The sequence below is a fragment of the Athene noctua genome, chromosome 7, assembly GCF_965140245.1.
Source record: "Athene noctua chromosome 7, bAthNoc1.hap1.1, whole genome shotgun sequence".
In the NCBI taxonomy this organism is placed as follows: Eukaryota; Metazoa; Chordata; class Aves; order Strigiformes; family Strigidae; genus Athene; species Athene noctua.
Genome location: NC_134043.1, coordinates 35,687,585 through 35,708,081, shown reverse-complemented (window position 1 = coordinate 35,708,081; position 20,497 = coordinate 35,687,585). Strand labels below are relative to the sequence as shown.

The following is a 20,497-nucleotide window of genomic DNA, read 5'->3' as shown; positions in this document are numbered from 1 at the left end:
TTTTGTCTTTCCTCTTTCTAGCAGATAAAGCACCATTAAAGATGAAACGGTTCAAGGGGTACACAGAAAAAAAGCCCACACAAGTCAGACCTCAAGATTCCGAGCCCTCGACTCCCTCAGTATTAGATTACAAGATCCCAGGAATAGAAACTTCCCTAGTTGGAAGACAGTTCCTGCAAATATGCCTCAAGATTCCCTTCCCTTATACACAACTACTGCACATAGTATTAAGAAGATACTAGGATGGACACAGCCAATATTGCTCTGTCACAGATATCCTTGAACAACTCACAGATGATCCTAGTTTTTCAACACAGGAAGCTAATGCTGAAGCTTTACCAGATCTCAGATGATGATGTAGTGATTAGAGAGCTTCCCTCCCTGTGCACTTGTGTGCTTGAACAAATAGACAAGTCTGGTAGAAGAGTAGCTAATCTCATGTGTTTCGTATCCATGACCTTTGTTTTGGGGATGATTATGTTGATTTCAAGAAGTATAAATGTGAAGTGTGAAGAGGAGAGAAACTTGAGTACCAGAATTGCCTTGACTAGATTACAATGAGCATGGTTATGCTTGATTCCACTTGCTGTTTCTGATTTCTTACAGTATCAAGGAATTAACACATTTTACTTTTGAGACCACAGAATTAATCATATCACTGACAAAACTCCCAAAATATCAAGTAAAAATTTAATCATCTTTCACTACTTAAGACCTAATGTTGACTGATTCCACATTTAAAAAACAAAACAACAATCTTTCACAGACAATTATAAAGTCATAAATCGTGCCAGAAAGCAATATTTTTTGAAGACCTAATAAGGAAAACCAAAGTAGAATAACTATAGTGAATCAGGCAGTTCCAGAGAACCATGACTTAACAAGAGGGAGCCACAGAAAAATCTGACCTGGCTCCTGTCCTGATGACAAAAGATGTTACTGCTGTATTGTTTGCCATGAACAGTATGGCAAAGAAACAGTAGGTAGACAAATTATTTCAAGAAAAAGTTTACTAGATCAAGTGAAACATTCACAGCATAAAGACTTTAACCCTTCAAACCAGAAGATGATCAGGTACATTTTCAGTTTTAGGTGATACGCATTTGCCATCAGTAGTTTGGGTGGAAATACTTGAATCTTGCTGCCATGTCCAAAGCAAAATTACGTGGGGAAAAAAAAAATAAAAAAATTACCCTCTCAAAGGCTTCAACTTTGTTGTCAAGCTTTTTCAGCATTTCTTTATCAGCAATGAAATAATGTTTTGTCCGTAAATTATGACTGCCAATTCCAAAATGGTAAAATAATCATTCTTGCAGTAAACTGTTAAAGGAATCAGGGTCATCATCATCTCATGATACAGACTTTGGTAGTTCCTGTTCAGCCCTTTCATAGGCCAACCCCTGCAAACGCTTCTGTGAGAGAAAGCATACAGAATATATACAGAAACCTTAATAAGGGGAATGAACACTGACCAGTTGCCTCTGAATGACAGAAAAAAAGAGCCTTCAAAGTAGTGGATACAGACATTACTAACTCTGCAAGATTTGAGACCAAAGGACTGGGATCAACGATGGACACATAAATAAAGCAGAATGCTGATGGGTGCTTTAGTGATGCTAGCTGCATTAAGCAGACAGGACAAAAGAATGTCTGCCTTTTCAAGGACCTATTGACTACGACTGATACCCACTTTCCAGGCTGTAGGTACTTTCCAATTCATGGATGACAGTTTACTCTTCACTACAGGATTCGGATCCGGAATTATTCCTGAAATAAGGAGGATGTTCTCAAAAGATAACTACTGAAACTTTACTAGCAAGACACTGATTACACCCTACAGGCTGAAAGCAGAATAAGGGAAATCTTAACCAGAAGTTTGCACTCTACTCTTGTTGGAAGGGTTGTTTCTAAACTATTAGGAACAAGTTTCTAGAAACCTTCTTCTAACGTTTAGACTATTTATTCAGTACCTGCTTTTCTTGCATGAGAAATATTTATTAGCTTAAACAGATCTTCCACCTCCATGGTTTCATCTCTAAACCCTGGGAACAAGCTTATTATTTCCCCATCAGTCTCTGGTACATGGGTCAAAACATACTCAGCTGTTTTAGCCTGCTTCTTCATGTCCTCAATCATAACTCTTAATCTTTTTCTGCAACAGCATGGGTGGTTTTTTTTAAAACATGTTAATCAAAACAGTTCATTCTCGGACCAAGATTACATTTTAATTAGTTGTCTTGCAACAATTACAGGTTGGAGAAGTTTAAATGACAAGTCCTTTAAAAGAAGCATGAAATGCACTTCCCATACAGAAAGCCAAAGCTACACATACGATCAAAGCCAGGTCTACCAGTCCAAAACAACTGATATGGAATTAGTAATTCCTGGACAAACAATAAAGCTGCATGTCTCAAGGAAAAAGCTGGATTAGTGAGTAACATCAACAGGAAGCAAGCAACATTATCTCTTCCTATCACTCCACTTGCGTTCTCAAGTTCATTGTTTTGATAACAAGCACTCTGATCACAAGGGGTCCTAATATTTAGTAACATGATGTCCCTCAGAAATAACGTACTTCCACTTTTATATTTCGCCTGTTATGCTTTAATAGCAAAATAAAGAGAGTATAACATTTTCAAATCCTTAAAATCACTTTTTCAATGATATAATGAAAAAAAAAATACTTAGGATCTGGTAGGAAAATACAGCAGGAGGGAAAAATGGTAGTTATTGCTGACCAAAAGCCATTTTTACCTATGCCACTTCTAGGACTCCATAAGAGTCAACAGATTTCCACATGACAGTAAGCTCATCACGCACAGTGAAAAGATGGGTGTCACTGTCACAAGCTGCAGAAAGGGAAAATTTCAACTGGAGGTTAGGAAAAAGTTCTTCGATGGAAATGGAAAGGCACAGGGACAGGTTACCCAGCAAGATTACAGAAACCTCGTCCTTGGAACTTTCCAACACTTGGGCAGTGAAGACCCTGAGCAACATGATCTAACCGATTTCAGATCCTGCCTGGAGCAGACGGTTGGACTAGATGATCTCCAGAGATCCCTTCCAAGCTCTATGACCTTATGGTTTCATTCTCAGGTTTCTTACAGTCACTAGAATCTCTTCCACTTCATACAAATGTGTTATGATGATCCAGCTAAGTAAAACTGACCTAAGAGAAGATACAGTATGAAGATAAATTCCCAGTTTACAGCATGCACAGGAGTTTTGTAATAGCACAAGCATACTTCAAATTCTGTGTACCAGCTGCTTGGCAACTCAAGTGAAAAGCCTACTTAACAACAACACTTAGCTATTAAAGAACCTTCCAAAGAAAACAACAGATATTTGTTGACTGTATTATCAAAATAATTACTTCAACTTTTCAGACTATTCAACAATGTAAAAATAAGAATCAAATTCAAGCAATCTCACTGAAAAACCATGATGCCAAACAGATTAACAGAAGTGCAAATATGGGGCGGGGAGGAAATCAAACTTTATTCAAAATCTGACCAAATAACAATGACATTAATGTATACTGATCTCCAACAGAAGAAGCACCTCCAGCTGCCCATAATTTACAAAATAACAGTGCTACGTAACTGAAGAATATCTGCTGTAACTGATCAGATAAAGGGGTCAGAGAAACCTGGAAAGAAGATACACAGAAGAAAGCTCTTGTCTTCTTCAAGAATAACTGCTATCAGGAAGGTACGCGGATGACACTACAGAAGGCACCAGCTACGTGTCAGCCAGGTCAAAGTCACAGCAGAGCAGCAGCTAAACCAGGAAGCATTACCTTACAGCAGATAATGCTCCCCCGCACGCCTACTGCATAAATGAAATACATGAAAGTAGGGCTGCCTGGAACATTTCTGAGGGTAGAAAAGCATTCTGGAATTCTCTCCTTTTCCACTTGTCCTTCCTTCAACCCTGTTTCCTCACCAGCCTTAGTTCGGAGGTATTAAAGTGGCTATTATTCTCCCTATGTGTGAACATGTCTGTCTTTTCCTTTTTAAAAACCTGCCTGGTGCAGTTTAACAGCCTTACTCTAGGTCATGCAACCACGTCAGCTCCATTACCTAAATTAAGTTCTGTTAAAAACTACTTAAACTGATGAAAAAAAAAAAAAAAAAAAAGAACCAACAAAACCCAAACTAACAAACTTGAGACCACCACACTTCTGCCAGCCCAAACTCTATTGTAGGGCTTTATTTAGTTGAGCTGCAGCTTCAGATGTAAACATTATTTAAGGCCTTCTATGCAGAGAAGAAATAATTGTGCATTTTCAGAAGTAACTGAGCTACGTGCAGAGCTGTACCACTCTTAAGTCTTGCCAAAACTTTTAAATGCTAAGTGTTCGAGTGATATCAAACCTCTGCATAAAGCAGTATTAGACGTCAATAATAAAATTAATTTCTACTTGCATGAAAACCAAAAGGTAAAGGGGGTTTCTACTTTGCACACAATATTCTCTAGTAGCAGCAAATGGTAAATCAGAAACCACACTTGATTCAAAGTAGGTAGTTTAATAATTTAGACTGAAACAAACTATTCAACACACCAGGACATAAATTCCCAAAAGAAAATGGGGCTGTTCATAACCCATCTTCTAACAGCACATCATTAAGCACACTACTTAGTCACGTGTTTTCTATACTGGATAAGGTGTGGAACAGACAAAATCCTAGCATGATAAAAAAAATAATTAGGCTTTAGTTAGATTTCTACCTGATTTAAAGTCTCTTGCCCTTCCTGCAACATCTACAGACATCTGTGATATTCAAATTGGAGACTCTGCACTGAAGATAAATTATTAGGTGTATTTAGCCATCCCAGTAAGAACTCCACCGAAAAAAGTCTATTCTTTCACTGGCATAACTGCTTCTGAACTTCCACCAGGAACTACAGAAATATTTAAACAAAATTTTAAAAATAGTAAAAGTCTACAAACAATGTTTAGAATACTAAAACATTATATGTAAGTTTAGCTCACATTATATATAAATTAAGGTCATCATTAACTACTTTGCTCACAGCTAACTGCTGTGCATCAATGACATGTATGTATCAAGATGCAGAGAAATAAGAACAATGAAGTAACAACACGCTGTATCCCCCCTCCCACCCCCTCCCCTTCCGACTCCATTGCCTTTTTATTCACCTACCCACCCACTGGTCTTTTGACACAAATGCACAATGAAAACCAAAAGAGTCAAAATAATTCTATAGTAAATCACCTGTGGTTCTCTCTTTGTATCTACTACTCTTCTACCGTTCCTCATCTTTATGGCTTTTAGAGAATAAACTCTTTTGATGTGTGATATTTTATGTACAATGAACATACGGCTAGTTTTAAAAACACAGTACAGGTAACTGCAGTTTATAAACCAATCTACAGAAAAGCTAAATTAATAATTACGGCCATCCTCAGTATAAGTATGTGTCTAGTGACAAAATCTTGCCTCAGTATCATCACATTATAAATACATCTACTATTTAGTAACTCAAATAAATTTTCATGGAAAAAAAAAGTAAGCTTGTGACAAAGGGCAAGTGCTTTGCCAGAAACCCACATTCAACTACCCATTGTTCAGACACCACTGCTGCTACTACAAGCATGTGAGCATGTGGGTTTTGGACCATCTTCCTTGATAGGTATGATTTATTACAAGCTGTTATTTTTCACTTCATAATGCTCAGGATCAACAGTTACTACCTGGCACTAATACCATTAACCACATATTTTCCAAGTGACCAAATTATTATCTTCAAAACCACACAAACACATAGTGACATTAATATCCTACTGCACCATGACATTTTTATTAGAAAATTCATGGTAAGAAAGTTTTGCTACTTTGATTTTTGCTTTCAGCTTTCTAAGATAACAGTCAAAGAGAAAAATACATTATTGTACAAAATGTTTAAGAAACCTTAGGAGGGTTGTCAATTACTGGTTTAACTAAATCTGCTTATTCCACCTACATTTCCAGAATTTTATCTTCTTTTGGATGGAGTGCTCACTATCTCATTTCAGTCTCAAAAATGTGTTTGAACAAATCTGTTCTCCATTGAGAGAAAAAAAATACAATAAAAATCAGCTTAAAATAAATTTATTAAACAATACAAAAATAAGCATGCTGGAAATCGAGATACATAAATAACATACAATGCAAATGAAAAATGGAAAACGAGACAGGTAACTTAACAACTGAGCCAAAAGGTACAACACAAATGCTAAAATAAAATTTTAAAAAGCATTTACATTTCTAATGAAATGTTAATGATGCTGACAAAGAAAAACAAACAAACAGCTAAAATGCTTGAATATCAAGAATTGCTATTACTGTAGCACAGGTGAACACTAATACCGTTGCAGACTTCAAACATTCAATGACTAGCCTCTACCACCGCATTCTTTCAGACCTGCTCACCAAACACAATGCAGACATGGGTAAGTTGTCCTGGCGGACCCAACTATGGTCCCAGCTACCTGTGTACCCCGCCACGAGTAAAAGCCATCTGCAGACGTGGCAGGCCAGAACAGGAAACTGTGAGTGCAGGCAAGTTACAAAATAATTGGTCCAAAGGAGTTTCCTCCTGACCCCTCCTAACTAGAGGCTGGCTTAGATTCTGAGGCAGGCTTCAAAAGCATGTATTACAGAACTGTAATTTATAGATCTAAAGTATAGACTGTGTAAGCTGTACCCTAAATATTCTTATTATGCATATTAAAGATCTAGTAGTTTTCTTAATTTTGTATTTCCCATGCAGGACGTGTTTCTACCACAAGTTTTGTATGTAACTGACAAGCATAAATATGGCGAAGATTTTTATTTTCAAGCTGAAGCTCAGAAGGAACAATTTTCCATCTTCAACCACGTTTCTAGAATTTGCTTCAAATAGTACTAAAAATCAGAAAATGTGGGTAGAATTAGATCAAGCAAATCCTGCACCATATATTTTCATTTAAATCAAACTGGTAATTTAACCAGCAACATATCATCACTGTAAATACTTTCATTAGCAGCACAGTCACATCATGTCCCCTCTTGCAATTAAGGGTATTTCAGGTAAAGACATATAGTTTTGCAGGATCTGAATACCTGATATGTCTCTAACTTCTAGTAAAATCCTCAAACAGGTGAGACATTTTTGTAATTCAAGACTTTGCCTTTACTTACTTTATTTTCAAGATAAGCATTGACAATTCTAACCTTATCATCAGTGATAAGATTATAAAACAGCTATTATTCAGCAATTTATGACTGACAGTTATGACTGACATCTGCACCACAGATTTACCTCTTCATCCCAGCAGGACTTCAAATTCACTGAAAACTAATGTTCTGTATTGTTTTGCTTAAACATTTTAATCCTAGTCTTCAAAGACAGGAAGCCCATCTTTCCACAATATGCTGCTAGATGAAGATTATTCCGGGTTTAGTCAGAGTTTATTTCAAATGTTTATGCAAAACTGACAATACCGAAACAGAGTAATTAAGAACATCTTGCTTTCTCAGAGAACATCAGCTTTGCATCTTCCTGAAGTCATAAAACATCCAGATGGGTCAAAAAAAGGGCAGGAAAAACCTAACTCTCCCCTTATGCAGAACTCACATATGAATGCACTTTGGATTTTTAGATAAACTAAAAAAGGAGAGGGATTGGGGAGGGGGCAGGGAGAAGGGGTGGAGGTGTTAGTTACTAAGGAATTATCTGTCATTGCCTCCTAAAATCCTTAACAGGCTAATACCATTTATCACTACTTGGATGAGTTTTATAAACCAGGACTCTGCAAGGGGCGTACTGGGGGTGGGATATAGCAACATATCTGCAAGCTTATAAACGGGAAACCTTTATAGAGAATAATATTCTAAGATTTCTAGCATCATTGAGAATCTAATAGCTATAAGTGTCAAGAATTTAGCAAGTCTGTGCCCTCTGTCCAGCATTGCTTACTGAGTCTGTTTGAAGCTTACATACACCATTTCAAGCTACATTCTACTCAAGATACTCAAAATTATCAAATTATGCAGATGAACAGATGCAGTTGCCTGTAGAAGAATGCAAATCCTGCTTCTTAGCAAGCTGACAGAGGTGCAAACTCACTGTAATTTCAAAAAGTCGCAATGAAAACTTAAAATTTGCTCATGTGTTAAGTAAATGAAGTTTCTTATCATATATATGAACATGCACACACATTAGCAGTTGAAAAATAAGTTAATTGTAAACAGTTTTAATAATATCTACTTAACGGCTTTGCTCTGAATATATTTCCTGCTCACTTCTCAGTTGTTTAACACTCTAAAAACCAAGATTGCTTACATTCCTCTCTAGGGTGGAGCACAACATTATTAGTAAGGCAGACTTCTGAGTCATAGCTACCAGCTGGCAGTACGAGCAGAGAGCAAGACACTCAGAATAGTTTGGCAAGAAATATTTCTGCTGAATTAGTGAACTTGCTAACAAAGCAGGCTTTTTTCCCCCTCTTCTCCCAGCCCTCCCCAGCCATTCTTGCTCTTTTTAGTTAAATGTTAGCATTAATAATTATTAAAGGTTGATCAAAAAAATATAATCTTCACTAGCATGGCATATCCAGAGGATCCATTTCTGTTCAAACCGATTTGAAACTTCATATTTAAAAAAAAAAGGGATATGGTAATAACATGACTCAGAACCTATCTCCACTTAATACCCAATTATTTATAGATTTATGAATTTACCGTATTTTGCTGACACTATTTTACTTTATATTTTAATTAAAATTTATCTATCTTTACACGCTGACCCTGATCAGAGGACACATCATAAGTTCTTGCTTGGCTCTAAAGTTAATTTACTTCAAATTCTCAGATATAAACAAAAATAAACAGATATACACAGAAGCGGTATATCTTTGAAAACATTCAGATTTACTTTTTTTTTTTTTTTAAAGTATATGTGTTTTAAGTAACTACAAAAGTCAGTTAACAGTTTTGGGTTTTGTTGTTTGTATGTGCTTTTTTCCCCCACCCTTGAACTTCGACAGACTTTTTGGTATAGCATACAGAATTTACACAACGTATATATAAATGAAACATCAGGCAAACAATATTCAAATCGAAGTTAAATCTAGAGATGCTTGAGGGTTTTTAAAATGAAGAACTTAATGAAACTAGAACCCATTCGTTTAGTTTTGCTCTCCCCGACCTTCCATTCTATACACTACGGTTCTGGAGATGTCCTCGTTTGATTCAGGTGACACTTTTTTCCATACTGTTTCTTTTAAAGCAAGTTCTTGCTGGAGATTCTCATAGTCCATTGGTCCAAAGGAATGCTAGTTGTTCAAGCAACATACATTATTTATTAGTGTATTTGAAGGAAAAAAATCCATACTTGCAGTCAATGCTAACAGACTCAAGTTTTTCACCTCTTCACATAAACTGTTACTTTCTCTTTTCCAGTTATAAAAAAATCCAAGTTCCAAATGGGGTATACACATGCAAACAGAAGCACTTTAAAAAGCATTCTACTGTATCTTCTCCTATTGAAATCTTCACGTCTTAGTTAAACATTAATGGTAATAAAAGCAAAGAGGTTCGTCTTATCTAAAGCACCCTCACACTTTTTATCTTTTGTACAGGTAGCAGGAGTGGATTCAGTTCATTCCCAGACATTGCTTATACCGCTTCCTTAGTAACAGGCACTTGTCTACAGCACTGAATTCACTGCCTGTGCAACTCTCAGCAAGTCACGTGGTCTCAGAGATATCACTGCGAAAAAATGCTAAACATACATCTCATGCACTGCAGCACAGAACAGAAAGGCTAAGCCCACCAGCTGGTCAAATCTTTATTAAAGGCAACCAGTACAGTAAAACTCTTTGAAACTTTTATTGGATACCATATACTTAATCTAGCAAGGGAGATGAACTGCATGAAATGGAGTTACAAATCTAATATTAAATCCTACTACACAAAACCCTGTGATAGTGTGGTCCACCCAGGTAAGTGTCCACTAATAATGTAAACTAACTAGTTTATCTGAAAGGTTTGATGCAATACATGTCATTGAGCAGTTTTGCATTTAAAGAACTTTCCGTATTTCTTCTGATGTCTACAAGCAGTACTCACTAAACACATATTAACTTACCCGCTGATCACCACCTTCTCTGCGAGGATCAAGCTTTTTTGCAAAGTGTCTCAAATTATCGTAGTTATGGAAATTGCACAAAGAAACCAGATCCTGCAAATTATAGGGAATATACATTATTATTTGCATATGATAGTTAAATGCTTATGAGATTATAACACTACCACTTGTGTTTTACATTATATCCTCATAACCTAAACCAGTAATAAGATAAGCTTATTTAATAAATCAATATCAATGTTTATAAGGCCCTTTGAACATAATACAGTGATAAGATTAAGTTCTGATAATACCTTTAAACTCCTTTTTAAAGAAGTACAATACAAGTAGCAATTTGCAAAATATCTATTGTAATGTATTTCCACTCCAGCTGTATGAAACACTTCAGGAACAGGAAGAATAGTTTGGACTAGTCTGGTACATAAAACTTCAATCAATAGGATGGAACAAGAAAATGTGTGACATAATGGATTTTAATTCAGTTTGAAATACAACATGAAAGGTTATAATTACAGAACTTTGCTATGCTGCTGTATTTTTGAAAATGTTACACTCATGTTACCTCTATGCCATGATCATCTCATGAGATGTTAGATCTTATTATAACACAGAATAAATGCAGTAAATCCTTCACCTATTGTTCTATGATTTTATTTATATTATCAAGACTATTTCATATGAAACTTTAATATGTTCACATGAATTAGTAACTTCTAAGTACTCTTAATTATCTAGCATCTGTACAGCTGTAAAACAGAATTACGAAAATTTTTAACTGCTGCTCATCCACATGAACTAAACCCCTGCACACTGTAAATCTCATGCTATTGTTGATAAGCTAAGTGAAGACTAGTCATACAAATGTTCACCCTAGGAACTGAAGTCCATCTAAACTAGTATCACTGTAGTAAATGTCCTCATGCTACTTAAAAAAAAAAAAAGGGGGGGGGGGGGGGAAGGGGAAAAAAAGAAAAAAAAAAAAAAAAAAAGATCAGCAGCCTATTTAAGCCTTCAACTTCCAAAGCATTACCAAAAATCCAACATTATTTATGGGGCTCTAGATAGCCTACTATTCCCTTTTTTGAATTTTTTTCCCTCCATTTATAATTATTTAAATCAGTATTACAAGGTAGTTTTAGGGAGAAAATAAAAAATGAAGAAGTTTTTTGAACTCTCCTCTCCCACAAAGCATCTTTATTAGTCATTACAAAGTACTCTACAAAATCTCTACTGCTTCTAATGCTGCTATCAACAGACTGTCCACAGCCCTTTCAAAAGCAAGAGATGAAGCTAGAGAGCTTGCCCAACAACTGGGTCCGATCTATGAAGGCATGGTTTATGTCAGACTGTTTACAGCAATTGGTTTTAAAAAATACATCAGAACAGCAATATTTAATTAGAATTTTCTTCTTTAATTGTAATTCCAATGTTTTGAAAATTGTTTATCTGTAAATAGAGCTCTACATTTTCTAATGCAGTATGTAAGAGATAAGCTCTTTCATTACTTCATGAAGTGTTCCTTTTCAAAGCTTTTCCACAATTAATTTCTCCAGTGTTTCTGGCATCATATTTTCTTAATGCTCACTGAATTAATGTTATTTATTACTAAAACGCAAACGTCTCTTCTTGGACTTTCACCCTTGGATCAAATTAAACTTGCTGTGTATGGAAGAGTGACAAATCACTATTTAATTCACTTGGATCTCAGCTATACTAGCTGAAGCTCAGTAAACATCAGCAGCACAAGGAAAAAACCAAAACAAAACCACTGAAGCCAATGCTGCTTACATGACAAAAGTGAATTCCTTTAACACTGTTGCCCATCTTGTCCAAAGGAGGTGACCAGCACATCAAGCCCATGACATTAGGAACAACCAGAAGAATCCCACCAGCAACTCCAGATTTTGCAGGAAGACCAACCTATAGAATAGTTAGAGAATTACTGTCCTCTGCCAACATTCTTCACTATTGTAACACAATGTGTTAGCATTTTACTGAAACGTATTATGCAGCATTTATAAAACACAGATCTGGAAATCACTTTAAGTTGGGAAAAAATTATTGCTTATCTCTTTTTAGACAGATAATAACCCGAAGCACAGTTTGTGGCGATCCAAGGTAGGCAATCATAAACTTACTTGCACTCAGTAACACAGAGAGCCAGTAATAGAGTGAAAAATATAATTTAGATCTATTATAGAAAAGCAATTATGAATAAGCAGCAGTAAATGATTGTATCTACCATGAACAGTTTGCAACAAGGCAGTGGTACAAAGCTATATAAATTAAAAATATCTTGACCAGAAAACATAAAAAACCCAATGAGAACAGAAGAGTCTGTCCATAAAATCATACAGTAACCTACTTATTTACAATCTGGATAAAGGTATTGCTTTTTTCCAATAGGAACTAACGTGTCACATATCCTTACAGCTCTGTAAGCAGTAACTTAGGTCACGCAAAGCAACATAATCAATTTTACATATATGCAATAAGGAAAAATTAAAAACACTCAGAACAATGTTGAAAACACAAATAAGATGCAGTATATCTTGAAATACTTACATGTAAGAAACATACTGTTGGAAAATAGAAGCATGGTACATATGCTGTGTGTGACAGTCACTTTTACAACACATGAGGACAATTCATGAGCCTGAGTTAGTAAAAAAAAAAGCAACTATACTCCCATATAGCAGGATTTCTTTAGTCACACTTTCCAGTTACATTTGCATCATGACTTGGTTGTCTCATGAACAGCCTTACAGGACAGTATGTATATTTCAACATGAAAAGGATTCCCAAATGTGACGCATCAGAGAAGAGTAAGTGCTATAATATATTTGTACTAGTAGTGTCATGAATCCTAGGTGAGATTTTCCCACATGGTATGTTCAATTTCTATAAAAATTCACGTAACACCCTCTCCTCCAGAAGCAAGCAAGTCCTGGAACATGGGAAACAGTAGCACGTGTTTATCTTCCTGATCAGCTATAAATAATATCTGAAGACTACTTACATGGAAGGCAAACTGCCCTGAAAAGTCATACATGCCACAGGAATGCATTAAACTCAAGGTATTCCGGACTGCTTCAGGACTCAGTACTCTTTCACCAGTGATTGGGCAAAAGCCACCATTAGCCAGAGTTGCTGCCATCACACTTGCTGATTCACATGTTACTTCTATTGAGCAAAGCTTATGAAAAAGAAATAGAGATTATAAGAAGTGATACTTCTAGCACAGTAAGGCCAAATATAGCAGGATCAACAATATGTCTCTATAGAAATATCATCTCATAAAATAACCTGTAGCATAAGATTTGTTACAGATGATGCTAGTAGCATCAATTAATATGGTCTGAATCCTTCTTCTATAAAGATCCCAGCAACAGCGTTTGTAAGCCCTCTTAATAGTTTGGGACAGTATTTTCCATGGATTAGTGTCTCTGCTTGATTCCCCACCCCCACCCCCTTAATGTTCCTTTGAGAGGAAGAGGTCTAGAAAACAATCTCAGTATTTTGCATCTGCTTAAATGGCAAAGCCAGAGAATGACTGGGGTTTTTTTTCAATTTGAGTTTGTTTTGCGTGGGCTTTTTTAAGTCTTAGAAGACCCCCCACATTATTAAAAGTATATTTTAAAGCTGCAAACTCTACCACATGCAAGTCTTAATGCCAGCACTTCCTGCTGATGCAGCCTTAATTTCACCTTTCTCTCATATATACTTTATGATACATTAATGATATGACCACACGATAGTTTCTCCCAGGATCCCTGCTTCAGTACAGACTATACATACTTTGGTGACACATCAGGAAATGTGATATGTTGCCATCACCTGATGCTGCCTCATTTCTGCAGAAACCAAAAGATAAGCTGGTTTCAACCTGAAGCTGAAATGCTACTCTGCAAAGTAAACAAACTAGTGCTTGTATTCTTGCTTTTGCCAAACAGTCATTACATGATACTTCATGAAGTTACCTAAGCCAAGTTTTCATGAGTAGTTACTACCTGGAATTCTTATTTTCCGGGTGCCAAACTCAATACATCCTAGTCCAATCAACTGGAGTTGCAAATCAAGAGATTGTCAGAGACGCATCTAAAATGGCAACTGTGTTTTAAACATATGAAGTATTACACAATATCACCTACTTTGAAAAAAAGTGTTTCTAGGTTCTCAGTTTAAGCACCTGCATTTTGTACCTCAGTTCTCTAAAACAAGAATAATCCATCCTCACTTATAGAGATAATAGGAAAACAGAGTTATTCCTTTTCAAAAAGTTCACAATTACACAAGGGAGGGAGAAGTATTACAGAAAACCCAAAGAAAATAAATAACTTTAAGTAGAATCTGAGTAGAGTGTTGGAAAGTAAGCGTTGTACAGTGAGAAGAAAACAAAACAAAATTGCTGCTCTTGTATGAGCTGCCATTTTTCTGAGTATGGAGTGAAAAGAAGATTTTGCAGGAGAAAAAAAAAATGACACACAGTCATGAAATTAGAGACCATAATGCATGAAAATGCAGCCAAATTAAAATATATCAGAAAAGTTAGGTTTGGCATTTTTTATGTACAGCTTTACACTCAGAAGCGTATCAGGACTTGAGTCAGTGGGATAGGAAGCATTTTAAAAGCATGTTTAAACAGTAAATTCAAATAAATTACCAGTTTTGTTTTGCAGTAACAGAAGTTCAGAGTATACTATTAGCTTGTAACTAGTTTCCAACTCAACAAAAGGTCAACTAAGGCTAATCACATATAGCTTACTTCATAAACACTCATTCGATCTAAAGATGAGAGCAGGTGCACCCCAATACAAAAAGCTCAGGTAAAATTTGCATTTTAAAAAAATATTGTTTATAACGTGCATAAGTAAGAGCAAGTCTCATGAATCAAGAACAGATTCATTTTGAGAACTAAACTCCGGATTATTTTTTTTTAAACTATCCCAGACAGACTGAATCAGTAATGCAACTTGAGCTGCCTCTTGAGAACTATATGCAGCAGAGCTGAGTGAGTTGTAAATGTTTTAACATTAGGAAACCCTTACTGAGGAAATACCTCACACTTGCCAAGTTCTCATTTTGTGACAGTTGCAAATATCTTGCTGGCAGTGAAAAAGAAAAAAAAAAATGGGGGAGGGGAGAACATATGTGACTCAATTCTTTGTTTTACTCATAAGCACTGAATTAAACAAAAAGGAGATACTCGTATTTTTTCATTTACAACACTACCCTTGAGCTTGCAATAAAACATGCATATACTATTTTAGTTACACACAGAATTTAAAGTACTTCACAGCACAATAAAGAGCAGCAACCCAAAGAAACAGAAATACTTTGTTAAACTCACTGAGGTGATACAAGACATTTTAAGCTTCTAACTACTAGTGTTTCAAAGACTATTGCTAGTTTGGATTAGCAATAAAGACACCCAAGTACATCAACTGAACAAAAGCACATCTGGATGCATCAAATGAACAGTATTTATTTCCAGAGTTTAACAGAAGCTGACAAGTTTAACTATAAGCCATTAAAGCCTTTCTATCTACAAACAATTCAGCTTCTACTGCTTGTAATAGTAATTCTAAAGGCTATAACGATTCTCAATTTTAGTCAGTTACCTGAAAATAGAAGTCTAGTATAGCAACCATATCTGTGCCTTCAGGAAAGCACTGAGGAAGAGAAATAGAGAGATTCTTCAGGTAAAATTATGATTCATTTTTTAAAATATTGCTTTTAGAGACACATAAATTAAACTATATTCTTGTCAGTATATTAAGCATTAGGCAGATTTCAAATACTTAATTAAATTTAGCAAGTACAAGTATTAAATCACACCAGATTTAAAAATAACACTGTAGTGAAGTCAATAAGCTAGATACTAAAATATTTTTCATACAGTTTTCAACATCTTTAAATCAGCAAACTGCAAAATGCATCTAGTAGTTTTATAAAATCATCTGTACAGCACAGATTATGCATTTTATGACAAAACAAATTATCATGTCTATGATACAGAAAAAAGATTACAGGTGTTCTATTAGCGTGGCATTAGTATCATACTTTATAAATGACAGCATTTTGAGTAACAATATGAGAATATATATCGTATTGTAATAATTTATGGCATACTGTACATTAAATAAAGATCTTCACAGATTATGAAAAAACCCCACCAGTCAGTCTTCAAAATACAATAAAAAGAAGAGATCAACCTTTTTTTCTTTCAAGTAATAGCCAATTGCAAAGTTTCTATCTCCACTCTCTCTTTCAGACTGGAACCTTAAAATAAAAATAAAAAAATAAAAAAAGTCAAGAGAACACATCAAGCTTTCAAAAAAATGCTGAACTTCAATGATGCATAATGTAATTCAGTAAAACTGCATGTAAAGCATACATTGCTTCTGAATCCAACCATTCTACTAACAGGACAGAAGTTACATAGAAGCTCATCCCAGTACACCCAGTTGGAGCAAATTAGCTTTGACATCCAAATACACACAGTACTGGTTACCTGCACAGACTTGACTTGGAGGTAAGGCAAAGTAGTGTAAGATCCTACTCTTGGAAGCATTTTTAAGAAGGCATGGTGGAATGAAACATCCTGCAACAAGCTGCACTGAATGGCTCATTCACCAACAACACTGGCCAAGCTAGAGAAGAATCTGAGGACCAAGCTGCAGGTCAGATAATGACCAAACTGATGGCTGCACTGTTTATCATGATTAAGTTAAGGATGAAACCTAAAAGCAAGGAATCAGTATGATAAAAGGATAATCTTCTCTTGTCCAATTCCTTCCATGGTAAACACTTTTACATTAACACAGCTCAGGATAAATACTATTTATCTCATTCTGCTTCTCTGCACATGCATGCCAACTAGCAACCTGGAAGCAACTCTGCTATATGGAATCTGTATAATTTTCCCAGTGCTGCCTCAAAAAGCTCTCATGATTTTCAGAATGCTATATGTTGAGTTAGTGAGGGGAGCTGTTTTAGAAAATAATTTAAATATGCAAAATAAAAAAGCATAGAGTCCCAACTGTATAAAGTATGCTTTCTAAACATCTGATATGCAGCCATTAACATGCAGAGTTTAATTTTTAACATAAATGCCAGGAAGGTAAGAGTTGCACTTACAGCTCTCACTGTCATAGCACCAACAGAGCACTAAGACAGAATAATGAAATTGCAAAGAGATAACCAACACTTTATGTGAGATTTAGCCATACTGATGTCAGAGACATGCACAACTTCAGTTCTTGGAAATTTTATTCAAAGACACCCTCCAATGATGGCTTCAGTGTAAATAACTGAACTTTGCCATAAGCTCAGTATGCCAACTATTAGTTGAGGCATTTTCCACCTAACATCATTAAGTAAATAAAAAATACTTACGTAGCATTACTGAATCCAACATACTCATTACCAGCCATTTTATTCATGAATTGCATCACCTGTTAGAGACAGAGAGGAGGGGGGAAAAGCATGCTAACATTTTCAGACATTAAGAAATTGTAACTGATGAACTTTAAATCCAGCCTTACCCTAAATCGTAAGACAATTTTACAAATACAATCCAAATCACTAAGTGTTTAAAGAAACAAGTATGGATTAAAAGACATTTGAAATTACTAAAATTTCACTTGCAATTCCCTTGCCAGCTAGAGACTTTTACCACTGAACTTAGTTAAAAAAGGAATGTTGTAACATTAACTTACGTAGTCAAATTTTTCTGCATTATTTGCTCCTTGCTGCAAGAAAAGAAAAAATAATTTACAAAAATTGTTAACATAAGAAAGGAGTTAGTTCACTTAACAGTATTAGGAATTTTAATGGATATAACTAAGGTATGAAGCTAATTAAGAATAAGGTACTACAATTATTTCATATATTAATAAAAAAATTAAAGTGTTAGATAAGTAAATATGTAATTATCATTTACATTAAATAATCCTATACGAGTCTTATCAAACACCTGTATGTTGGAAATGAATTTGAACTGAAAAAGGTATGCTTTATTTTAAGTGCTCTCTATTCAACTTTATTTAGCATAAGTATAGTAGTTAAAGCAACAAATACAAAAGTAACTACAATCAGGATAATTATATTGAAAACATTAACTTTTTATAGATTAGTAACTCAAAGGTATTCTTATGCTACCAACAGAGCTGAGCACAGGAAAGTTCAGGCTACTGAAGTTAAAATATTTCCATGGCTAGCACCCATACTAAGAATTTAGATTGAAGACTTAAAATAAAGTGTTACCCCTTACTATGAAAATAATTGCATTTAATCAAAGATATCTGATTTAATATCTGATTAATATCCTACCTATTAAAAATGAAACAGAAAAAATGTAACTTCACACCAGAGTAAATCATTGTGCTAACAATTTAAGGAAAAATCTAAATCCAACTTAATAAGGATGCTAGTGAAACTTAGTTCTTAGGATTGGTTGGTTTGTTTTCTCAGGGAGGATGAGAGGTTTTATTTTGGCCACTTCGCCCACCCCCTGTTTAAGAACATTCTCAAATTTAGTAGCTGCCAGTTAAAGATGCACTAATTTTTTTTTTACACGTCACTGACAGGCAACCTTTCACAAACTCCTATAGCAGGACGATGAAAGAGGGGTGGGAGGTAAAAAATAGCACATGGTCTACTGGGGGGAGTTTTTAATTTTTTGGAGTAGCCAAGTGGAATTTTTTGAGGAAGTTTAAAAAACAATGGCATCGCATACACAAGTGGAAACAACGTATCTAGAGAAGATTTTTTTTAATAAATAATTTTAGTATTAAAGATACTCTGTTTAGATAACAAAACTCTGTTTAACATATCTCAAACAATTCAAGACACTACTTGCACTGTGTTTAGTATGGGAACAGTGAAGGAAGTGGAAAAAACTGAAGCTTTATATCAACCAGCATTTTACTTAATGAAATGCGTAAAGCCAGTCTCATTTCCCACTCTGTATGTGGATTAGGGTGTTGCAGATAATCTTGATAATGAAGCCCATGCATCAGCTCATCTACAAGAGGATGTGCAGTCATACACGTACGATCACTAGCTGAAAGGAACACCACACTGTTTTGTCAAAATTATGCGCCAGTGATTACCTTATGCTTAAAGGCTAATAACCTTACTCTTAAAGGCAATAATCTAGCTAATCTGCAGTAAGATAAAAAAATCATGATACATTTCATCAAAATGTTCCTGTATAATATACCAGAACACAAGTCTTAAAAATTTAACTCCAAATCTGTTCAATGAAAAATAATTAAAAGAAGAAATTACCAACTTCATTGAACTGTTGCAGTTGTCAAAATATTCCATAGATCCTAATGCTGTAAAATATGTAACAACATTTAAACCACAAAAACCTTTTCAACCTTTCAAACGCACAATGAACATCTTTTTCTGGGAAAGTGGGTCAGCATTAGTTATGGGATGCTGCATTGATAATTGTATGGTTAGACATGTATAATAAATTGAAACAAGTTCTTTTGTTAAAAAAAGAAAGAGGGAGAAAGGGATCATGCTTTCTGCAAAAATATAAATACATAATACTTCACTTTTTTTTTTTTTTCCCAGTCAAAAAAATTCCTAGCCCTTCAACAAAAACCTGGCTTTACTAGCAGCATATAAAATTGGTGGGCAAAAGACTCAATGCAAACTTTTTCCACATCACTTGTTATAAAAAAGGTTTCTCTTAAAAATGTACATCTAATCTTGTATTTTGGGAAGAAAATCTTCTGTATACTAACTCAGATGATGCAATTTTAGTCCTTGATGTTCCACACACTTGTACAAGTACTTATATCAAACACAAAAGCATTGCTACTGAAATTAGACTGCTCATATACCTAAAATATTTGCCTAAATAATCATATGACCAAGACCTCAGTAGGGATTTAACACGATGCGTGACTAAAACAGAAAACTTTGCTTCCATCCACATGACGACTAAAAAACCCAACATATTAGTTTCCCTCTTTCAGCAGCTGACAGAGGTATGCTGCTCCTCCTAAAAAGCTGAAGAGACACAGAGGCAACACACATTCTATGATTAAAATTCCATTGCAAATACAAAATCCTAACATTCAGAATACTGAGCAGTTTTTCCATAATAATTTGAACAAATATGAGAGACAAAAAATCTTCCGCTCTTGCACAAGTGCTGCTTATTTTTAGCTTGATTGTATAAGCCTATGAGGTTGGGGGCACTGTGACAATATTTCTTTAAAAGCATTTTTATTTAAGTTCAGATGTAATTCATCTGTCTAGAATATCAAAGAAAATGTTCTATGCACTAACTCCACAAACACTTAGTACATTTACTGGAACATATGTTCATACACAC

General features: G+C 35.2%; 1 protein-coding gene across 2 annotated transcripts in view; it reads right to left on the bottom strand.

Annotated features, from left to right (window-relative positions):
* GLS (glutaminase) overlaps positions 1-20,497 on the bottom strand; it is a 68,805-nt gene that overhangs the window by 16,851 nt on the left and 31,457 nt on the right. The window contains exons 8-15 of one of the 2 annotated variants that reach the window (XM_074910646.1): positions 17,859-17,891; positions 17,536-17,594; positions 16,353-16,419; positions 15,759-15,809; positions 13,157-13,333; positions 11,926-12,057; positions 10,138-10,230; positions 6,101-9,322 (exon numbers count right to left, since the gene is read on the bottom strand). In XM_074910646.1, the coding sequence (XP_074766747.1) occupies positions 9,176-9,322; positions 10,138-10,230; positions 11,926-12,057; positions 13,157-13,333; positions 15,759-15,809; positions 16,353-16,419; positions 17,536-17,594; positions 17,859-17,891 (759 nt within the window). In that variant the 3' untranslated portion in view covers positions 6,101-9,175. Of the gene's footprint in view, positions 1-6,100; positions 9,323-10,137; positions 10,231-11,925; positions 12,058-13,156; positions 13,334-15,758; positions 15,810-16,352; positions 16,420-17,535; positions 17,595-17,858; positions 17,892-20,497 lie in introns of those variants that run through there. The other variant, XM_074910645.1, reaches the window with a different exon arrangement.